Raw genomic sequence first — 18,689 nt, 5'->3', positions numbered from 1 at the left:
GCTTATTACTCCCAGTATCAGACCCGGGGCTAGTGTCCCACCGGAGCTGGGGGAGATACTAGGAGGGAGCTGGAAGGATATAAGAAAAATATGAATAGTGTGATTTGCTCTGTTAGGACTGTAACAGGCTCGGTGCAGGTAGATACAATATCATGGGCAAATTGGTTATTATACTGACCTAGCCTCCAAAGGAACTGAACATATATCGATTCCTCACAGGCTCACCTAAACAGCTCGAGGTCCTAGGCACCTTCCTAGGCACTTGTACACTCTGTCCATATGCGCAACGCAAAGCAAAGCAAAGCAAAGCAAAGCAATAACCAACAAACTGGTAAAACCACAGCCCGCCTAAACCGCAAACGACCCCATCGACTCGCCCGTAATATCGCCCAGCCCAATACACTTCCCAACTTGAAACTCGGGACTATCGCCATTCGCCCACCACGAGCGACACTCCGGCCCGCAGTCAAGGTGACAGAAGTAGGCGTGTTGTCGAGGCCCGTAGCTCAGCGCTCGCACTCTGACGGACTGGTACCAGCCCGGCCAGTCTGCGCAGGTGTTGTCGTACACGTTGACGCCTTCGTCTTTGACCGGGCCGGAACAGTCGTCGCTTTCGTAGGAGTCGACGACGAAGGCGGTTGAACCTGGGATGGCGAGGGCTGTGAGGGCGAGTGTGAGGATAGAGGCGTGCATTTTGGGATGATATATGATATGAATTATGCCAAGAGGGTAGTCAGGATGTGATCTGGGATGAACAAAGGATAGGCTTTAGACAAGTACAGATTCAGACAGAAGAGGTGATTTGGGTGAAGAACCTGGGTGTTAGAATTGGGTCTCCCACTGCTTTATAATCTCTTCCCTCAAGTGCTGCAGGATTTAAAGCATCTAAAGCAACTTCTCACGCCCCGCTTGTAACATGCCAAGGACAGCTTGCGAGGTGGGAGTCGAGTCCAGATAAGAGATTTGCTTGCAGATTTCCGCATACGGGATGGGCTCGCAAGTAGTCAATATGCCTTCCTTAGGGCTTCTCTACCTGCCATCTATCTCTATTACGAGTGGACCAATAAAAGGACGATCTGGCCTTGGGCCCCCAATGCCCAGATATCGTCTCACTCATTCACCTTCTTCGGCGGTTGAAACAGATCGACGCTCGCAAGCTTTGACCAAGTGGCGGGCGAGATCCTCCACAGCCTGCATTGGATGGCATTAGTACGTACTTATTATAAAGCAGCTTATGTCTGGAGACGCAACGTTCATGGTCCTGTTCTACACCTTCACGCACTCACGAGTGATGAGGACTTCAGTGCTTTTGTGCAATACGCTCATTATTGCACTCTTGACTGATGGCGTTTACTGATGGCGTTTATTGATTTCATTATTCGCAGAGTCCTTTATCACTTGTGACTTGTTTGGCTGCTTGTCATTAGTCTCAGTTCTTTAAACAGAAACATTCACTGCTTCATTATTAACAAACTTTTCACAATGAAGAATCTTCCCTGCCACCGACTATTTAGACTCTACATTTCCTGCCCACCAGCATCCTCTCAGCCTGGTTCCACCTCCTAAAATGGGCATTCTACGATCCTCCCTCGCTCGGCTGCGCAAGAACAGCAAGTCATGTCTATCAAAAAGCAAACCATCCGAAAACGTCTCTGAATCACCACAGACCATCGAGAAAGAGAAAGCAGTTGGTTCTAATGACAACAGCTCGCCTCCAGCAGACCAGGGACACAACGAACCAGGCCCCTCCGATGGCACGAACGGCCCCAAGCGCCGCAAACGTGACCTTCTTAAGAAATGCTTCAAAGGGATCGGGTGGGCTGGTGTTGGGCTGCTGGCAATCCCGCTCGTCCCGCTGGTTATTGTTGTTTCCATTTGCAGTGACTTCCTGGGACTGATCTTGTCTGCGTTGTGGAGCCTGGTACTGAAACCGCTTCTGTTGTTGATCGTCCTGCCGTATGAGCTGCTGCGCGCTTGTTTCTGCTAGGGACCAACAGATGGGTTGGATATGTTAGTCAATATTATTATTTGGTGATATATTAAACCTCTATACCTTGTATTTGCACTAGTAGTAACATCACCCTGGTGACATAACAGTGATTATTGCAAAGGACAACGACCAGGTTCTATGGTTGAAGTAGTACAAAGTCATTGTATTGCCACGCTTCCCATTCAATATACTGTTCTCCGACCAGAGAAAAACCCATTATACCTCTACCATGTCTAATAACCTTTGTAGAGCCTCACTAAGACCACTTATTAAGTGAGCGTGCTTTATCAACCTTCCTGCTTCAGTGGATGGTTTCGCTTTGTCGTTCATCACAGCCACTTCAGATGAGGTATTATGTATATCCCTTAGACCCTTTGGTTTCTTCCATTTCATATCACTTTCGTTCAGCTCAGTGTCTTACAATGGGTATATCCAGATCAGTCCTCTCTCGCCCCACCAAGCGCAAGCCATGTCAACCATGTCAACCAAGCGACGAGATGCCTCCCAGTACACTTACCATGTTTAATTGTGCTGTAATACTTAGTAATGGTATAATTCACCTTATCCGGTCCGAGGCGTATACAGAATCTCGGGTAGGGGTCCGAGCTCCGACATCGGCGCAATCCTAGCTCCACCACATCTCGTCCTGTATGAACGAACCAAACTAGCAGCTTCGCGCCTCACGCCCCCCAACTCTTATCTCTGATCCGCAATTGCGGGGTGATTACTAACGCTGGAATGCGGGGCTTGATATGCCGAAGTCAGTCTGTCTGATATGCGCTGCACGTTGCACACCTGCAATCGACATCCCTGCTCGCCACAATGGGTACTAACAAGGACAAGCGAAGAGTGGTGAATGCGTAAGTCAATGAATGGACAGCGATTCTTCCCCGACTGGCGGGACTAATCAACGCCGAACAGATGTGCGCGATGCCGACAGCACAAGATAAAATGCTCAGGCGACAGCCCCTGCAGCAACTGCAGACAGCGCAAAGTCCGATGCAAGTTCGAGGGCGAGGAGAGCAAAGTGCACATCACTAAGAAGCACTTCTCAGGACTGAAGCTGCGGAACCGGGAGCTTGAAGAGGAAAACCGTGCGCTGCAGCAGCGACTGGAAGCCCATTTAAATGCGATTTCGCCTGTGCCTGTGGGAAGCAGCTCGCCTGGTCCGACGCCTCCGCTAAATCATCCAAGTGTTCCCAGTGCGGTATCTTCGATGAAGCCGGCGGGTGATGGTCAAGACCAGGCCGATGAAGATGATGGGAGTAGCACGATGGTGAATCCGCTGTCTTGCGGGCCTCCCAAGTATATCACAGATACAGCCGGGCGACCACGTAAGATAACGACGTGGCTTTTTTTGGAGGACAATTTAATAAACTGACGCGCTACATAGACTATCTTGGGCACACCTCGAGCTGGTCTCTGACAATACGTCTCCTCCATCTCACCCACCAAGCGTTATACAAGTGTCCGTTTCCGAGCGCCGCGCACCATATCGACACAATGACATACAGCCTACAATGGAACGGCCTTCGAAGCCCCGTCATCCCCGACATCCGCGGCCTCCCATCGCTAGACCACGCTCTATTCCTAGTCAACGCGACCAAATTCCGCACAGGACAGATCTTCCACCTATTCGACGAGCCTCGCTTCATGGCCCAACTCCACCAGTTCTACAACGACCCATGTAACCCAAGCCACACGGACAGTCTGTGGTTCATCCACTTCCTCGTCATCATGGCGCTGGGGAAGGCATTCATCGGGGAAAAGAACCGTGGGACGAGTCCGCCTGGGGCAGAGTACTTCACGCGCGCGTTCATGATGCTCCCTGATTATAGCTTCATGTGGAAGGACCCGTGTACCTCCGCTGAGCTTCTCTGTGCAATGGCGCTTTATCTTCAGTCCATTGACTGGAGGACTTCTGCGCATAACTTGGTAATGAAACCTTCTGCATGCCCATCATTAGGATGACATTATTTACAGGATTGCACCAGATCGGCCAGGCGCTTCGCATAATGCAAGTCCATGGCTACCATACAAATGTTTCCGGCGTCACAAATAGCAAAGACCTGATTCGCTGCCAGAATATCTGGTGGACGGTGTATGTGCTCGAGCGGCAAATTTCAGTTCTGCTGGGAGTCCCGCTGGCCATCAACGACAGCGACATCACTGCCTCGCTCCCCAACGATGCCGATTCACTGGCTAGAAGCCTCACCATTGCGATTCATGTCAAGTTGTCACAGGCATTTAGCCAGGTGGTGAACGGTATGTAACACTNCACTAACATTCTCATGCAGAAAGGCGAAGTTAGAGCTGATCCATCCCTGGAGTAGCACTCTATAAAGGAAGCGAGAATCTGAATTCGTCATATGTGAAGACCACGCAAGATGTCCTGCAACGAGTGGCAGACGTGGCATCAGGTCTTCGAGAGTACTTCCCAGTGCCTGAGCCAGAATCACTGAATGGCATATCAAGGGTGTCCGGGTACCTGAATCTCCTCTATCACCAGGTTAGTCGTGATCTACCATTAACGAAACGAATCCTCCACTAAACTGAATCAGTGCATAATGCTTGCCATCCGACCCTTCCTCTTCGGCCTAGTCGAGACGTGCGTTGCCTTGGATAACCCAGGAATGACAGTCCCCCCAATGCCCATCCAGCTTCTTCTCCAAGTCTGTCTCGAGTCCGCGAAGAAGACGGTGTTTATACTGAATTCACTGCATGATCAGACCTTACTCGGTTCGTTTCCATTTCACTATTACCCATATTTACGGTTGACCCGCCTCGCTGACGGTATCCCCATAGAATGGTTCCTACCCTTCGACCTAGAGAGCGCAGTCTCAGCCGGTCTCGTCGTCATAATGGCTACAGTAGCCTGTCCGTCCCTGATCGAGAGTCCCGAGAGCTGGCTCGACTCGATTTCAACCCTTCTTGATCAGATAATAGACAAGGGGAATTTGATAGCAGCAGACCAAAAGCGGGAGCTCAATGAACTGCAGGGCCTCTGCGCGAAGCTGACAGCCACGCCGCGCAGATCTCGCCGCCCCAACGTTTCCCAATCGTATACTGGTGTTCAGCCCAAACCGGGGGCGATACAGGCGCCTTTAAGCCCTGATAACACGGAGTATATGGTAGAGACAGGACTAGCTGGCGACGCGGAGGCAGAGGCGAGGGATATGTGTCCAGGGCCAGGGCAGATTGACACTTTAGACTGGGCAAGGGATATGACGCCGTCGCAGCTCCTGGAGGTTGTGGATATGCTTAATGGGGACGATCTGTTAAACTGGATGGATATCCCGAGTGGTTACCTTGGGAACGGGGATATCGATTGATATAGACATTCGCCATTGTATGATATGTATAATTTAGCCACTTAACATGAAACATTTTCCTGCCCCTTAGATATATCCTCTGATTCCCTTGGATCAATATCATCCAAAAGCCCAGTCTGATCAAGATACGACGTAATCGCCGGGACATCCAACTCCCCAGGCTTCTCAGCAACAGCCCACCCATTCCCAAACCAACCAAACTCATTCCCATCGTAGGGCTGCAATTCAAAGTCCTCCCAGCGGACCTTTTTCAACGCCCTCAGACAATGCAGACTGCTCCCCGGCCACAGCGCAGTAACCCGAGCCTTCTTCCTATCCTCAAGAGACTGCCCCGGCGTCGTAGCCAATTTATACCAGCTGGCACAGTCGGCACTATACACCGTCCTCTCAAAGTACTTCTCGCAATACCTCGTGAAATTCAACACCTGCGCACGCTTCGCCTCCACACGGCCAACATTATCATACGCCATACGCGAGACAACCTGCGCGAAATACGCATGGATCTGCTCGAGCATGATCAGCAGATTGCCCGCGCCCTGGAAAGAATTCGGACCGAGCGACTGGAAGAAATTCGGGAATCCGTCCGTTGCAAGACCAAGATACGATTCGGGCCTTTCACGGTATTTGTCGCGGAGATTCACCCCGTGACGCCCGAGTATAGGGAATCCCGATCCGATTTGGAATCCGGTTGCGCAGACGATTGCGTCGACGGGGCGATGCGTGCCGCTTGAGGTCATCACGCCTGTTTCGTTGATTGCTGTGATGCGGTCCGTGATGACGTTCACTTTCGGCGAGGTTAGGGCCTCGAGATAGCCGGGCCCTGGCGTGAGACGCTTGCAGAGAGGAGGGAAGTCGGGCAGTAATTCTTTCAGAAGCTCAGGCTTGTCTCTGAGTCGCTGCTGCATGTCTGCCTGGTATTGGGCGCGGGCAGAATTCTGGAGCTGGCTGTTGCGTTGCGATTTGGCGTATAGGGTCTGCATCTCAAGCTCGAGCTCCTTGCGGTACTGCATATAAGACGCGGTATCATTGCGCCACGCTTGTTTTTCATCTTCTCTGTACGCAAAGTTCCCACCCTTCCCGTCTGTCCGTGTTGAGAGACGCTCTCCACCGTGTTGGCTTGATATCCAGGTCTTGCCGCGGACGTAGTGGTCCATGCCTTTGACTTTGTCGACGAGGGCTGGCACAATCTGGATGCCGCTGCTACCGGCTCCTATCACGGCAATTTGCTTTCCCTGGAGGAGTAAGCATTGAACAACAGGTGTTGTTGGGCAGTGATCGATGCCTACCGTCATGTCATAACTCTCATCCCAGCAAGCGCTATGCAGCAACTTGCCACCGAATTCCGCTATCCCAGGAATGGTCGGCCACTTCCACTCATTAAGCAAACCAGTCCCAGTAATGAAGAGGTCAGCGGAGTCTTCAAAGATCCGTTTGCCTGACGGCCCTCCCTCTTCCATGATCTGGACGAACCATTTCCCTAATGATTCATTCCAGCGTGCGCCCAGACACCTGCTGTTGAACTTGATATGTTGTCGAACTCCATACTTGTGTGCAACCCGCTTCCAGTATTCCAGTATCTCCTCAGCGCCGGAGAAGAAATGACTCCAGCCTGTCCATGATTCAAAACTGAGTTGGTAGCCGTGCGAGGGGACGTCTAATCAGATAGATCAGTTTATGCGAGAAACAAAATAAGCAAAAGAACCGATAACTTAGATCGCACCGCAAGCACATCCAGGATACTTATTCTCAAACCAAGTTCCCCCCAGCTCACTATTCTTCTCATATATGGTAAGATCGAGATTCGGCACCGCCTCGCGGAACTTAATAGCGGCCAGGATCCCTGAGATGCCGGCGCCGATATAAATGACCTTGAGGGGGCGGGCCTCGTCGACAGACCGTTCGGAAATGAAAGGTGTGAAGTACTTGTAGCTCTGATCGCTCGGACCATTTGTCCTAATCTCTGGGTCTGGCTTCACCTCTCCATGTTCTGAATCGACGGTGATACTCCCAGGCGTCGAGTCAGCGGTTTCTTCCACGGTAACGGTGGGAGTTGCCTTGGAGTCGAAGACGGGCGAGGCCGCCAGAGAGAGAAATGGAGAGTCGCCAATAGCAGCCATCGTTATTTCAAAAGGAATATGGTATGGTATATTGCCATTCTGTTCAGCCCCGGATTATATAGGTTATTACGCTCGGAGCTGGCATGTTTGGTGGCATCGGATTGGGGTCCGAGAGTCTATGGACGTTTGTCCATCCCAACAGACAAACTGCTCCACAATAGGAATATACGATGATATGCACTGTTTAGTATCCTCTCGGATAACACCCGTTTTGGTAGCAATTTTGCCCCCCACGGCAGCCAATGTGATATCGGAGGGTGATCCGACTATAGTGCCGTGGCTGGAATTCTAATATATGATCCCAAGGTCCAAATTACGGTGATTCTGTCTAGGTTTCAGCATGGTTCGAGTCTAAGCTGGATGCTGGCCACTCACAAAGGGTGGCGGCGGCAACAACAGAGAAACCTGGAGGGACGTATACCCCCATCGGGATAACGCAGTGGCCATCTCTGGTGGACGTTACTTGAATAGAAGCCTACCATACAACCTTGGACATGAACAGCGGATGGCATCCCACTGTGTACGGCCCCTGGCTGTTATCTTTTGCGATTATGGTCAAAATCCCTATATGTAAAGCATGTATTTGATGGCCCCTTGGCAACGGTGACTGAGTCCACATACTGGAAGGCAACCATATATGCTCCTATTATTTCCCGGATAAAAGTCCTTGTCCAGCATGGCCATTTATCCTCGAGTGGGCAAGGGCCCCGACACTCCATTCTCTTGATTGACGCTGGGGTAAACAGGACAGAAGCACACCTAAGATGTCAGTATCGACCCAAGAAAGTACTACAAGCATAGGCCCTACTTTGGCTTTTGTCCCGTGGCGAGCATACGGCCGAACTAGTAGTCACTGAAACGCGGATAAGTGTCCGAGACGATATCATACGATATCATACGATGCCCATACTGCCCTCCATATCCATGACAGAAGCAGGAGTACCCCAGACAATTCCCCCGCATTGTATCCAAGAAACCCGGGGCATATTCATACCCAATGCCCAGTAAACCTCCACACTATACCAGCCAATACAGTCCAAGGGCATGGTTTAAATACAGGACCCCCCGCTCCGTCTGACGGGACTTCCTGTAATATTCTCAATTTCCTACTTAGTTATTGAAAAGCACCCAATATGAAACCCGAGAAAGAACCAGTTCCCCAGTCTGAAGCTGACCTGGCAGCAACCACCGAGGTTAGCCATGTGCATGAAACATCCGGAAACGTCGACCAGCTCCAGCGACGCCTAGGGAACAGACATATCCAACTGATAGCCATTGGGGGATCGATAGGGACAGGTCTGTTCATTAACATAGGAATGGGTCTGGCAAAGGGCGGTCCCGCAAGTCTTCTTATCGGCCTGGTCATACTCTGCTGCTTCATGGCCCTGGTCAATAACTGTATTGCGGAGATGACTGTGCTTCTGCCGGTGAGTGGTGGTTTTATCCGCATGGCAGATAAGTGGGTGGATTCGGCACTTGGGTTCATGGCCGGATGGAACTTCTTTCTTTATGAAGCCATTGTTATACCATTTGAAATCACGGCGCTGAGTATTGTTCTCGGATACTGGCGAGATGATATACCCTCGGCGGCTGTGACGGCCGCTACTATTGTCCTATACGGGTAAGCATGCATTTAGTCTTGGATATCAGTCGACTAACATAGGAACCTAGGGCTCTGAATGTGATGCCCGTAGGCCTCTATGGAGAGACAGAATTCTGGCTGTCATCCGGAAAGGTTCTTCTGGTCTTCATTTTATTCGGGTTCACGTTTTTCTCGATGGTCGGAGTTAATCCAAGTGGAGATGCCTACGGGTTCAGATACTGGAATGACCCCGGATCCTTCGCTGAATGGCACTCACAGGGGAATCTAGGCAGGTTCGAGGGTCTCCTCAACGTCATCTGGGCTGGGACCTTCATTGTAGTTGGGCCAGAGTATCTCTCGATGGCTGCAGCCGAGACCAAACTACCCCGGACATACGTCAAGACTGCATACAAGACGGTATACTTCCGCTTTGGCCTGTTCTTCATCGGCAGCGCCATAGCGGCTGGGATAGTTATCCCATACGACGACCCTACCCTGCAAGCCCTTGCCGCCGGAGAAGAAAGCAGCACCTCAGCGGCCTCCTCTCCATACGTGATCGCCATGAGGCAATTCGGAATCAGCGTCCTCCCAGACCTAGTAAACGCGCTCATCTTCACAAGCATCCTCTCTGCCGGAAACACCTATACGTTCTGCGCAATGCGGAGCCTCTACAGCATGTCACTCGAGGGACGCGCTCCAAGAGTCTTATCCAAGTGCACCAGGAGCGGCATCCCAATCTACTGTCTCGCCGTGACCTGCCTGATTTCGTGTCTTGCATTTCTGCAGGAATCGAGCGGGTCCCTGGTTGTACTGCAATGGTTCGTCAACCTTGTGACTGCAGGATGTACAATAAATTTCCTTGTCATATGTATTACATACGTGCGGTTCTATCGCGCCTGCATGGTCCAGGGCGTCGACAGAACAAGCTTTCCATACTACGGATATTTCCAGCCATATGCCGCATGGGCGGGCCTTTGCTGGACGGTCTTTGTCATTCTGGGGTATGGGTACTCGAGCTTTACGCCGTGGGACGTGGGTACCTTCTTCTCGTACTACACGATGGCCATCTTTGCGGTTGCGATGTATACGGCGTGGAAGCTCGCGACGAGGTCTACCATTGTCGGGCCTGAATCTGTGGATCTTATGTGGGAGAGGCCTGTGATTGATGCGTATGAAGCATCGTGTACGGAGGTGCCGGTGGGCTTTTGGACTGAGATCGTGCAGATGGTGGGTTTGCGTCGCAGGCGTGCTTTAGATATAAATGCGTAGGAGGTATTATCTGCTTTAAAGGGAAAGGTGATATGAGTGATGTAGTGTTTGTGGATTAGTATTTGAAATGGATGGAAGTTGCAATGCAATGTAGAGTTACTTGATATTTGTTTCTGCGATTTAAGATATAGCTATCATATAACAACTATAGTAGTTGATACACTATAAACACTCACGCGGTATGGTCCTTCGACTTGGCAACAGCGACAGAAAGCACCCGCTCAAGCACCCCCTTCAGCTGTCCATTCTTCAGCCCAGAAATGGCCTGCTCAGTGATACTACCAGGGGTAGACAACGAGTGCTCCAACTCATCAGGGCCAACTCCAGACAGCATAATGCTCGCCGTCCCCCGAACACACTGCGACGCAATACCAACAGCATCCTCAGGCGGAACCCCATGGGCAGCAGCGCTCTGCACAATCGCCTGGACAGCAACCGTTGTTAGGGCATTTGTAGCAGCACTCATCCCGGTCGCGGCGTCGAAGTAGTCATTCGAGACGCGGAAAACCCGGCCCAGATTACTGAAGAGATCTGCTGCGAAGTCTACTGCTTCACGCTCTGCAGCGCTGTCGGTAGCAGGGTTGGCGATCAGGGTGGCGGATTCGTGGATACTTGCTCCGATGGTGGGCATGGCGCGTACGACTCGGAGATCATTTTGAATCTTGGATGATACATGTTCATCTGTAAGCTGGTTTCTGCGAAAGACGCTTTGTATCTTCTCCCGAGGCGTGCGAGCAAGGATACTGATGACAATTTTGTCCTTGAGGCTTTCTCGCATACCTGCTTCTCCCAGAACATCATGGATTCGGTTAGGGGGGAAGGCCAGTAGGACAGCGTCTGAACTCTGGACGGCCTCAACGTTCTGCTGGTGCACGAAGTTTACCTTGTGCAGGCTGTCTCGGAATTGGCGCTGCAGATCCGACTGAGCTTCTTTGCGGTGTTGCGAGACGGTGATTTGGGATATACGACTGGTGGGTTGGGATGTGGTTGGCAATACAGCGCCCAGCAGGGCTTTTCCGATGTGACCTACTGGGGGTTAGTTGCAGAAATACAGAAGCGTTACATGACTTACCGCAGCCCAGGAATGCTAAGCGGAGAGGGCTTCCAGTGGACAACATATTGACGGATTGTGCTTTACAGATGGAAGGGTGGGGATAATGCATTTATATACAAAGCTCTAACTACCTGCGCCTACAGAACGGCCCGAGAACAGTATTCACTGCAGCTAAGAAACTCGGAAGAAATCCGATTCATTGAGTTAATCTATCTATCTGGACGACGACATGGCCTTGGACTTCTCTGCCGCAGCCATGATAGCACTCGTAAAGGCCGAGCGCACACTCAGCTTCTCCAGCTCCAGCAACGCCCGGATAGAGCATCCACCGGGGGACGCGATCTTCTCTCTCAGTACACTCGGATGGTCACCCGCAGGGACAAGTTTCATCATGCCGATTGCGCTATTAACAACCAGATTCTGCACCTCCGGCCTCCTCACCCCCTCTGCAACGGCCGCATCAAGCAGGCCGTCAATGGCGAGAAGCAACAGTGACCCGGCGCAGCCAACTAGAACCGCGCAAATATCAAAGGACCCTTCTGGGATCTGATGCGCCTCCCCAACCTGGCTGAGGATCCACGAAGCAATCCCGACGTTCTCCCTGGTCGTGCCAGCGCTGGGTGCATACAGCGTCACGGCCTCACGGATCCGAGCAGCCATATTGGGCATTGCGCGAACAGCCTGGAGCTGTCCTTCTTCTTCGCCTTTACTGCTTGCCTCGTCGTCCCCAAATACCAAACGACCCACCTCCTTCGTCGTAATGCCCGCCATAATACTGAGCACAAACTTGCCGCGAATCGCTTCTCTGAAGCCCGGCGCATCAAAGACCGCAGCGCGCTTGAACGGCTTCACGGCAAGGATCACAATATCTGCCTCCATGAGAGCGCGCACATTGTCTTCCTGCGTGAGGACTGTGAGTCTGGACGTGTGGGCGAGCAGCGCGTCCTCTACGCGATGCTTGGAGGGCTGAGTTCCAACGGTGGCAATCAGGCGTTTGATGCCGAATACAGTGTCTTTTGGTTCTAACATTCCAGCCGAGATGGCTGTTCCTAGGGTGCCTGTGCATGGCCAAATGGGGTCAGCGGATTGCAGGGCCTTTGGTCTCTAGGCCCAGGGCTGGAGGATACGTACCGCAGCCGATGACGGCGACGGTTGGCTTTGTGCTGAGTGTCATTTTGTTTGCGTTGATTGATTGACGAATCTAGCTTTCCTAATTCGATGAACGAAAGCAATGTCTATTTATCTGGTATGGGGGATCCCCCTTCCCTCCTACCGGCCCGAGAGCTGGAGTCATATCTCGGCCCGGATGATATAGTACAAGTAAAACCCACACTCGGAGACCACGCCCGATTGACATATTCTAGAATGTAATGGCTTGTATTGGCCTATCCTAGTCTAGTTATTTCTCCGCAACGTGGCAAACGCCGAGCGTCTCGCTACCAATCGCATAGTTATCCTTGACACAGCGCAGACTCGAGAACCGCAGCAGCACATTCACTGAATTCGCCTTATCGTTCGTCCCACTAGACCTGGCTCCTCCAAATGGGTGCGCCCCAATAACAGCACCGGTGCTCTTGTCGTTGATGCAGAGCATCCCCACCGAGTCGCGCAGCTTCTCGTCCGCAACTCGGATGGCTGTCCGATCGCGTGCAAAGACTGACCCGGCTAGGCCGTACTCGGATGTCTTGTCGATGAGGTCACAGACGTCTTCGAATGCGGTTTGCGAGGCATCGTCGTAGGTTTGCACGGCGAAGAGAGGGCCGAATAACTCCCTCGTCAGCAAGGCAGAGGAACTATTACCGGTATTATCGCCCTCCTTCGCGACGAAAATGGTCGGCTGGACGAAGAACCCGCGACTGTCGTCCATCTTCCCGCCGTAGAGCAGAGTATGTCCTTCTCTCTGCGCGTCGTCAACAAACTGCCGGAAACGCTGGAATGAGCCCTCCGAGACGAGGGGACCAAGCGGGTGATGCAGCTGTTTGACATCGTCGCCGTGTGTCATTTTAGCTGCCTCGTCTAGCAGAGCAGCGCGGAGATGCCCCTGTTCCCACATGGACTTGGGGACATACAGTCTAGACAAGGCACTGCACTTCTGGCCCTGGAACTCGTAGGCGGAGCGCACGGCTGCAGACGCCAGCCACTGCACATCATCGTCCTTGCACGAGTTGTGGACGAGATGGAAGTTCTTCCCGCCGCTCTCGCCGACGATGCGAGGGAAATTCTTGTACATGGCGGTGTTCGTTCCGATTTGAGTAGCCAGGGATCGCAGGACAGCAGACGAGCCTGTATAGTGCAGTCCGGCGAAATGCGGGCTGTTGATGGCCGTCCCAGCTACTACACTTGGATCAGCCGTGGGCAGGAACTGGATAACGCCGCTAGGCATCCCTGCTTCTTCCATGATCTGGTACAGGATGTAGTTCGACAGTACAGCCATGGGTGAAGGTTTCCAAAGAACCACATTCCCCAAGATCGCCGGCGTGAAGGCAATATGCGCACCAAGCGCAGTAAAGTTAAAGGGCGAAACAGCCAGCAAAAACCCCTCAAGCGGCCGATAATCCAGTCGGCTCGAAGACGAATCAAACTGCTTCGGCGGCTGCTGCTGGTACAGCTGGTCACAGAAGTAGACGTGGAAGTTGAACGTATCGATTACTTCAGCGATACAGTCGCCCTCTGCCTGTCCGCATGTCTTGCCCTGTCCGAGCATCGTCGCCGCCATGAGCTTCCATCTGTATTTGGGCGATGCGACGAGCTGCGCTGCGCGTTTGTAGATTGCGGCGCGCTCGGGGAAAGGCATGTTGCCCCAGGTTTTGCGGGCGTTGAGAGTGCCGGGGATGGCTTTCTGCTTGATTGTGTCGGCGTCGACTTCATGGTATTCTGCTAGAGGCTGGCCATGGTGGTTCCAGGGATTGACCTGCTTGCTTTTGCGGCCGGTGTACAGGCGCTCGCCGTTGATGATGCTGGGGATCTCGGCGACGGTGCGTTCTGTCTGGGCAAGGGCGTCCTTTAGAAGAATTCGCTCTTGGGAGCCGGGTGCGTAGGCGAGCTGTATAGGTTAGTTAGCTCATTTACATGTAGGTTATACCTGAGGGAGGCGTACCCCGTCAGCATTAGCTGGTTCTGGATACTGAGGACGTGACATTCTGTAGAATATACTGTCAAGAGCAAGAAGGATAGATGCATTGAACAGAAGCTGGATTAGAGCTTGCTACTTATCCCTAGGTTTGTACAGCCCTAGTATCTCGGCCCGACAGACTTGGAGGCATATCGGCCCTGCTGCTGCGATACAGCACTCGGCCCGGACAATGAAGGGGAGTATTATACAGAAGCTCGTTGAATTTTGTGTAACACTAACAACTAAACGGAATTAGACGCCGTCGAATCTCCCGTCCCAGTCGCACTCTCTCTGCAGCAGCACCTCCTCGTCCTTCCAGCACCGCCTTGTTCTCTGTGGCACGCCGCGCAAGGAAGGGCAGGCATTCTTTGAGCTCACCGTAGCTCATGGACTGTAAAAGCATGATTAGTTGAATTTACATATCATAGGGCTCTTGCTGAACGAACCTTGACGACAAGTGGAAACCCCCCTTCTGCAGTCACAGTCCCGGTGATTCGGTTCGTCAGGTCGTCCTTCATGCCTGTAGATATTTAGTTACATTCCTGTACCAGAGGGACGGCGGATATACCATATAGCTGAGCAAACGCAAGACTCCCAGCGGCTTCACTGGACAGAACAAGCCTATCCCCGTCCCCACGCCTTGCAAGACCATGTTGCTCGAGCATCCTAATCGCGAGCTCCGTACTAGGGGCGTTATGCGTGGCCAGCACCATGCTGATCCTCGACTTCCCATCCCGCATCACCTGCTCAGCTATTGTAGAGATCGCCCTCTGAATTCCATAGTTGTAACTGGCATGGGTCTCCTCGATAGTAGACCAGACCGGTCCTGGCCCAGTCCTGCCCTCTTTCTTCCACCTCGCCGCTTCAGTGATCATATACGCACCCCGGACCTGTTTAAAGAGCAACTTGTATCCTTTCTCATCAGCTCGCTTAATCTGCTGATCTAGTAACTGCGGATAGCGACGCAGGTAAGCCTGGAAAGATGCGATACAAGTTGCCGGGCCGTCCAGGGAATTGTACTTTTGCATCAGCTCGTCCGTAAGGCTATCAATCACCGGTTGATACCATGATTGTTCAGCGTCGATGACAATCCGCACATTATTCTGGCGCGCCTTGGTGGCGATTTTCTCCAGAATCCCGCGCAGGTCCTTGAGCTCCTCGCGATCTCTATCATTCACCCCCATTAATGCCGCATCCCAGTCTCCGTCGTGCGGTAGACCGGGGTAGGGCACGTCCTTATCCAAGCCCTTCTTCTCCCTCGCGTCGAGGATCGCATTTGAGCCATGGTAAAGCGCAACTGGGTTCGGAAGAAGACCCGTAACCTTGATGCGCACCCAGCAGCGATTATCACCCCCAGTACCAGTCGCTTTACTATCCGGCCAGAACTTCCGGGCGAGTTGTCCCTGAGTTTCAATAGAGGATAGGACGTATTCCGTCTGCTGCCGGATGAGTTGGGGATTCTTACTCGAGCCATCCAGTTCAGCCTCGATGTTATATCCAAGCAACGTGCCGACCTCCTCCTGGCGCAGGGCCTCGATCTTCGGGATACACTCTGGAGTTGTCTCGCCTCCTAGGAACTGGTTGAAGAACGTGCGCATGATAAATACGTTGGCGATGGAGGATAGGAGCGGGATTCGCGATATACCGTTGTATAGAGACTCGCTCATGTCCACCCATGCGGGGGAGGAGCAGAATGCGAACGCACTGTATTGAATTAGTCATTGACCATATGATTAGTTATATGTTGTCATTGATAGCTTAGCTTACACCCATCCTGAGATTAGCTTCGTCAACGGAACACCCGATAAAGCTCGTCTATCGCGTGCATCGTCCTCAATATCAAACCCAGTCCGGCCTGTCCAGAGCAAGCCAAACGTCGCAACCAGCGCCGTACCGCCAGCACCATACGCAAGGATTTTATTACTGGCCCTGGCGCTGTTGACTATCTTCGGCGGAGGCTGCGTAAACCTTGGATTGGAAACAGAATGGAATCGAGAACGAGACTGTAGTATGCAGCGCTGCAATGCCCTGCTCTCGAGGAGCTGTCGCCTTACTGGCATCGAAGACATCGTGTTTGCAAGGCCGACCACTATAGCTGTATTCACACTCAAGAAAAGAACCCGGGAATCTAAGGGAGGAATTCTTGCAAGATAACCATATCACGCCGTCGGCACGAGCTTCTCGGGCCGGTGATGGTGGGTATCAGCTGCAGGCTGCTGCGGGTCTAGGAAATATGGTACGGAGTACTACCAACACCTATAATCAGGGGACACTAAATGTCTCTGCTGGAAACCGGGACAGAGTGCAATCTTAGCGTGGCTATCTCGTGCTAGTGCTTATATCGAAGTAGTGGATGCACCCGCGTGAAGAGGCTTTACAGAAGCTATGCCGTGATTATGAGTTCCATAACGAGTGTTCTACCATGATAGACAGTAACAACAGATCTATTAAGGCAGATGGCCTCGTATATTGCCAGAATGGGCTGTCGTTTCCCCAGGCTGCGAGCCAGATGGAGAAGGGCACCCCATGGGCGATTACCCCAAACCACCCCACGGCCGGTCCGAGACTGATAAGAATCATGGTTCGTAGTTATGGCCCGGGGCTGGACAATATAGAATCTTGGTTGCCCGGGTGCGGCCAAGCCCTGCGCCAATTTACCATCTCTCTTGCTCTCTCTCTCTCTCATTCTCCCACCCCAGTATGCACGGCTCAATCATGGCAGACAAGATCAACAAACCCTCGACAAACCACGACGGTCAAGACATCGATAACGGCCGTTGCCAAGACCTCAAAAAGCCCGTTCTCCCTGCTCAACATGACCTCTTCACCAGCGAAGACGCCGACGTCAACTTCCGCAGCGTCTCCTGGCAGGGCGCCGCCATCCTGATCGTCAAATTCCAAATCGGGCTCGGGGTCCTCAGTGTCCCAGGGACTTTCCATACGCTCGGCTTCTTCCCCGGCCTGCTCTGCTTCATCATTATATCTCTTATGACCACAGTCGCCGGGTACGTCTGCGGCAACGCTAGGCAGTACTATCCGCACATGCACAACATCGGCGACGCAGCGGACCTTCTCTTCGGGGCCTGGGCAAAGGAATTCGTTGGCCTGGCATACTACATCTATCTCGCTCTTGTCTCCGGCGCCGGAATGCTCACTACCTCTGTTGCACTCAACGCCCTCTCCGACCACGGTGCCTGCACGATGGTCTTCGTGGGCGTGACCTGCGCCGCGACCTTCATTCTAGGAACAGGATTCCGCTCCATGGAAAAGGTATCCTGGCTTAGCTGGATCGGGGTGGCCGGTATTATCATTGCAATCTGGATTGTGGCTATCGCGTGTCTCGCCCAGGGTCGACCAGCAGCTGCACCAGCAGGACCAGATCCCATTGATAAGAATATCCGTGCATTTCCAGATACAACCTTTGCCGAGGCCATGTCGGCTGTAGCGAACCAGCTCTTTGCCGTTGGGGCATCGGGGACGTTTTTCTCTGTCTCGGCGGAAATGAAGCGGCCGGAGCTGTTCACGCGGTCTTTGGCCGTAGGACAGAGCTTTATCGTCGCAACAGTTATCGTCATCTCCTCGATCGTGTACGGCAAAGTAGGCCAGTACCTCGCCAGTCCGGCCCTAGGGTCTGCAGGGCCTTTGGTCAAGAAGGTCTCGTACGGAATTGCGCTCCCCGGGTTGATTGTCACAGCGGTCGTGTATAGTCATATCGCCGCAAAGTACTGCTTCGTGAGATTACTTCGAGACACGCCGCACTTGCAATCAAATACACCTAAGCACTGGATTGTATGGGCTGGATCTATGGCTGTGACAGCGGTATTCGGGTTCGTGATTGTCGGCGTTGTGCCTTTCTTCGATAGCTTCCTGAGTCTTGTTGGGGCGCTGGTGAACCCCATCTTCACGAATGTTGTGCCGGGATTTATGATTCTTTTCTTTCTGGCAAAACGGCCGGAAAAGGGGGTTGGGGTCGGATTTTCTGATATCTCTGCGATGTCGGCAAGGGACTGGCTGGTGAGCGCGTTCGGGGCGTATAGGAGAGGGTGGAAGGATGCTGTGGCGCTAGCGGTGGCCTGCTTTATGATTCTTGCTGGAGGCCTTATTATTGTAGGAGGGACATATGCGACTGTGATCAGTATCCAAATGTCATATGCCAGTGGAGAGGTCTCGGGGGTCTTCTCGTGCGCGGACAACAGTTATTAGGTTTATAGACTAGAAATGCATAAATCATTC

The 18,689-nt window shown here is 52.4% G+C and overlaps 9 protein-coding genes across 9 annotated transcripts; 4 read left to right on the top strand and 5 right to left on the bottom strand.

Annotated features, from left to right (window-relative positions):
- Positions 1-105: 105 nt before the first annotated feature.
- Positions 106-921, bottom strand: ASPSYDRAFT_999363 (uncharacterized protein). The gene is made up of 2 exons (XM_040853282.1): positions 816-921; positions 106-745 (listed from the first exon to the last, which is right to left on the bottom strand). The coding sequence occupies exon 2, from the start codon at positions 691-693 to the stop codon at positions 349-351; it is 345 nt and encodes a 114-aa protein (XP_040702920.1). The 5' UTR covers positions 694-745; positions 816-921; the 3' UTR covers positions 106-348.
- Positions 922-1,411: 490 nt separating this feature from the next.
- On the top strand, positions 1,412-2,114 carry ASPSYDRAFT_999361 (uncharacterized protein). Its single transcript, XM_040853281.1, has one exon. It carries the CDS (start codon positions 1,568-1,570, stop codon positions 1,985-1,987), a length of 420 nt encoding a protein of 139 aa, XP_040702919.1. The 5' UTR covers positions 1,412-1,567; the 3' UTR covers positions 1,988-2,114.
- Positions 2,115-2,812: 698 nt separating this feature from the next.
- On the top strand, positions 2,813-5,322 carry ASPSYDRAFT_89830 (Zn(II)2Cys6 transcription factor; the record flags this gene model as incomplete). Its single annotated transcript, XM_040852231.1, has 7 exons — positions 2,813-2,850; positions 2,912-3,324; positions 3,384-3,925; positions 3,985-4,255; positions 4,324-4,499; positions 4,552-4,729; positions 4,796-5,322. 7 exons carry the CDS (start codon positions 2,813-2,815, stop codon positions 5,320-5,322), a joined length of 2,145 nt encoding a protein of 714 aa, XP_040702918.1.
- A 41-nt stretch (positions 5,323-5,363) lies between these two features.
- ASPSYDRAFT_58275 (flavin-containing monooxygenase) lies at positions 5,364-7,439 on the bottom strand (the record flags this gene model as incomplete). The annotated part of the gene is made up of 3 exons (XM_040849502.1): positions 5,364-6,554; positions 6,609-6,976; positions 7,043-7,439. 3 exons carry the CDS (start codon positions 7,437-7,439, stop codon positions 5,364-5,366), a joined length of 1,956 nt encoding a protein of 651 aa, XP_040702917.1.
- A 1,133-nt stretch (positions 7,440-8,572) lies between these two features.
- Positions 8,573-10,365, top strand: ASPSYDRAFT_78989 (uncharacterized protein; the record flags this gene model as incomplete). Its single annotated transcript, XM_040850981.1, has 3 exons — positions 8,573-8,632; positions 8,672-9,060; positions 9,111-10,365. The coding sequence occupies 3 exons, from the start codon at positions 8,573-8,575 to the stop codon at positions 10,288-10,290; spliced, it is 1,629 nt and encodes a 542-aa protein (XP_040702916.1). The 3' UTR covers positions 10,291-10,365.
- A 97-nt stretch (positions 10,366-10,462) lies between these two features.
- ASPSYDRAFT_89827 (pyrroline-5-carboxylate reductase family protein) lies at positions 10,463-11,408 on the bottom strand (the record flags this gene model as incomplete). Its single annotated transcript, XM_040852229.1, has 2 exons — positions 10,463-11,316; positions 11,363-11,408. 2 exons carry the CDS (start codon positions 11,406-11,408, stop codon positions 10,463-10,465), a joined length of 900 nt encoding a protein of 299 aa, XP_040702915.1.
- A 149-nt stretch (positions 11,409-11,557) lies between these two features.
- On the bottom strand, positions 11,558-14,483 carry ASPSYDRAFT_58273 (uncharacterized protein; the record flags this gene model as incomplete). Its single annotated transcript, XM_040849501.1, has 3 exons — positions 11,558-12,357; positions 12,785-14,387; positions 14,442-14,483. 3 exons carry the CDS (start codon positions 14,481-14,483, stop codon positions 11,558-11,560), a joined length of 2,445 nt encoding a protein of 814 aa, XP_040702914.1.
- Positions 14,484-14,691: 208 nt separating this feature from the next.
- On the bottom strand, positions 14,692-16,516 carry ASPSYDRAFT_1177535 (uncharacterized protein; the record flags this gene model as incomplete). The annotated part of the gene is given in 4 exon segments (XM_040840320.1): positions 14,692-14,847; positions 14,903-14,976; positions 14,995-16,160; positions 16,224-16,516. 4 exon segments carry the CDS (start codon positions 16,514-16,516, stop codon positions 14,692-14,694), a joined length of 1,689 nt encoding a protein of 562 aa, XP_040702913.1.
- Positions 16,517-17,119: 603 nt separating this feature from the next.
- On the top strand, positions 17,120-18,689 carry ASPSYDRAFT_1177524 (uncharacterized protein). Its single transcript, XM_040840319.1, has one exon. It carries the CDS (start codon positions 17,157-17,159, stop codon positions 18,657-18,659), a length of 1,503 nt encoding a protein of 500 aa, XP_040702912.1. The 5' UTR covers positions 17,120-17,156; the 3' UTR covers positions 18,660-18,689.

The sequence above is a fragment of the Aspergillus sydowii genome, assembly GCF_001890705.1.
Source record: "Aspergillus sydowii CBS 593.65 unplaced genomic scaffold ASPSYscaffold_5, whole genome shotgun sequence".
Taxonomy (NCBI): Eukaryota; Fungi; Ascomycota; class Eurotiomycetes; order Eurotiales; family Aspergillaceae; genus Aspergillus; species Aspergillus sydowii.
Note: the sequence above shows the minus strand (reverse complement) of the source record. Positions and strands in the feature narration are given on the sequence as shown.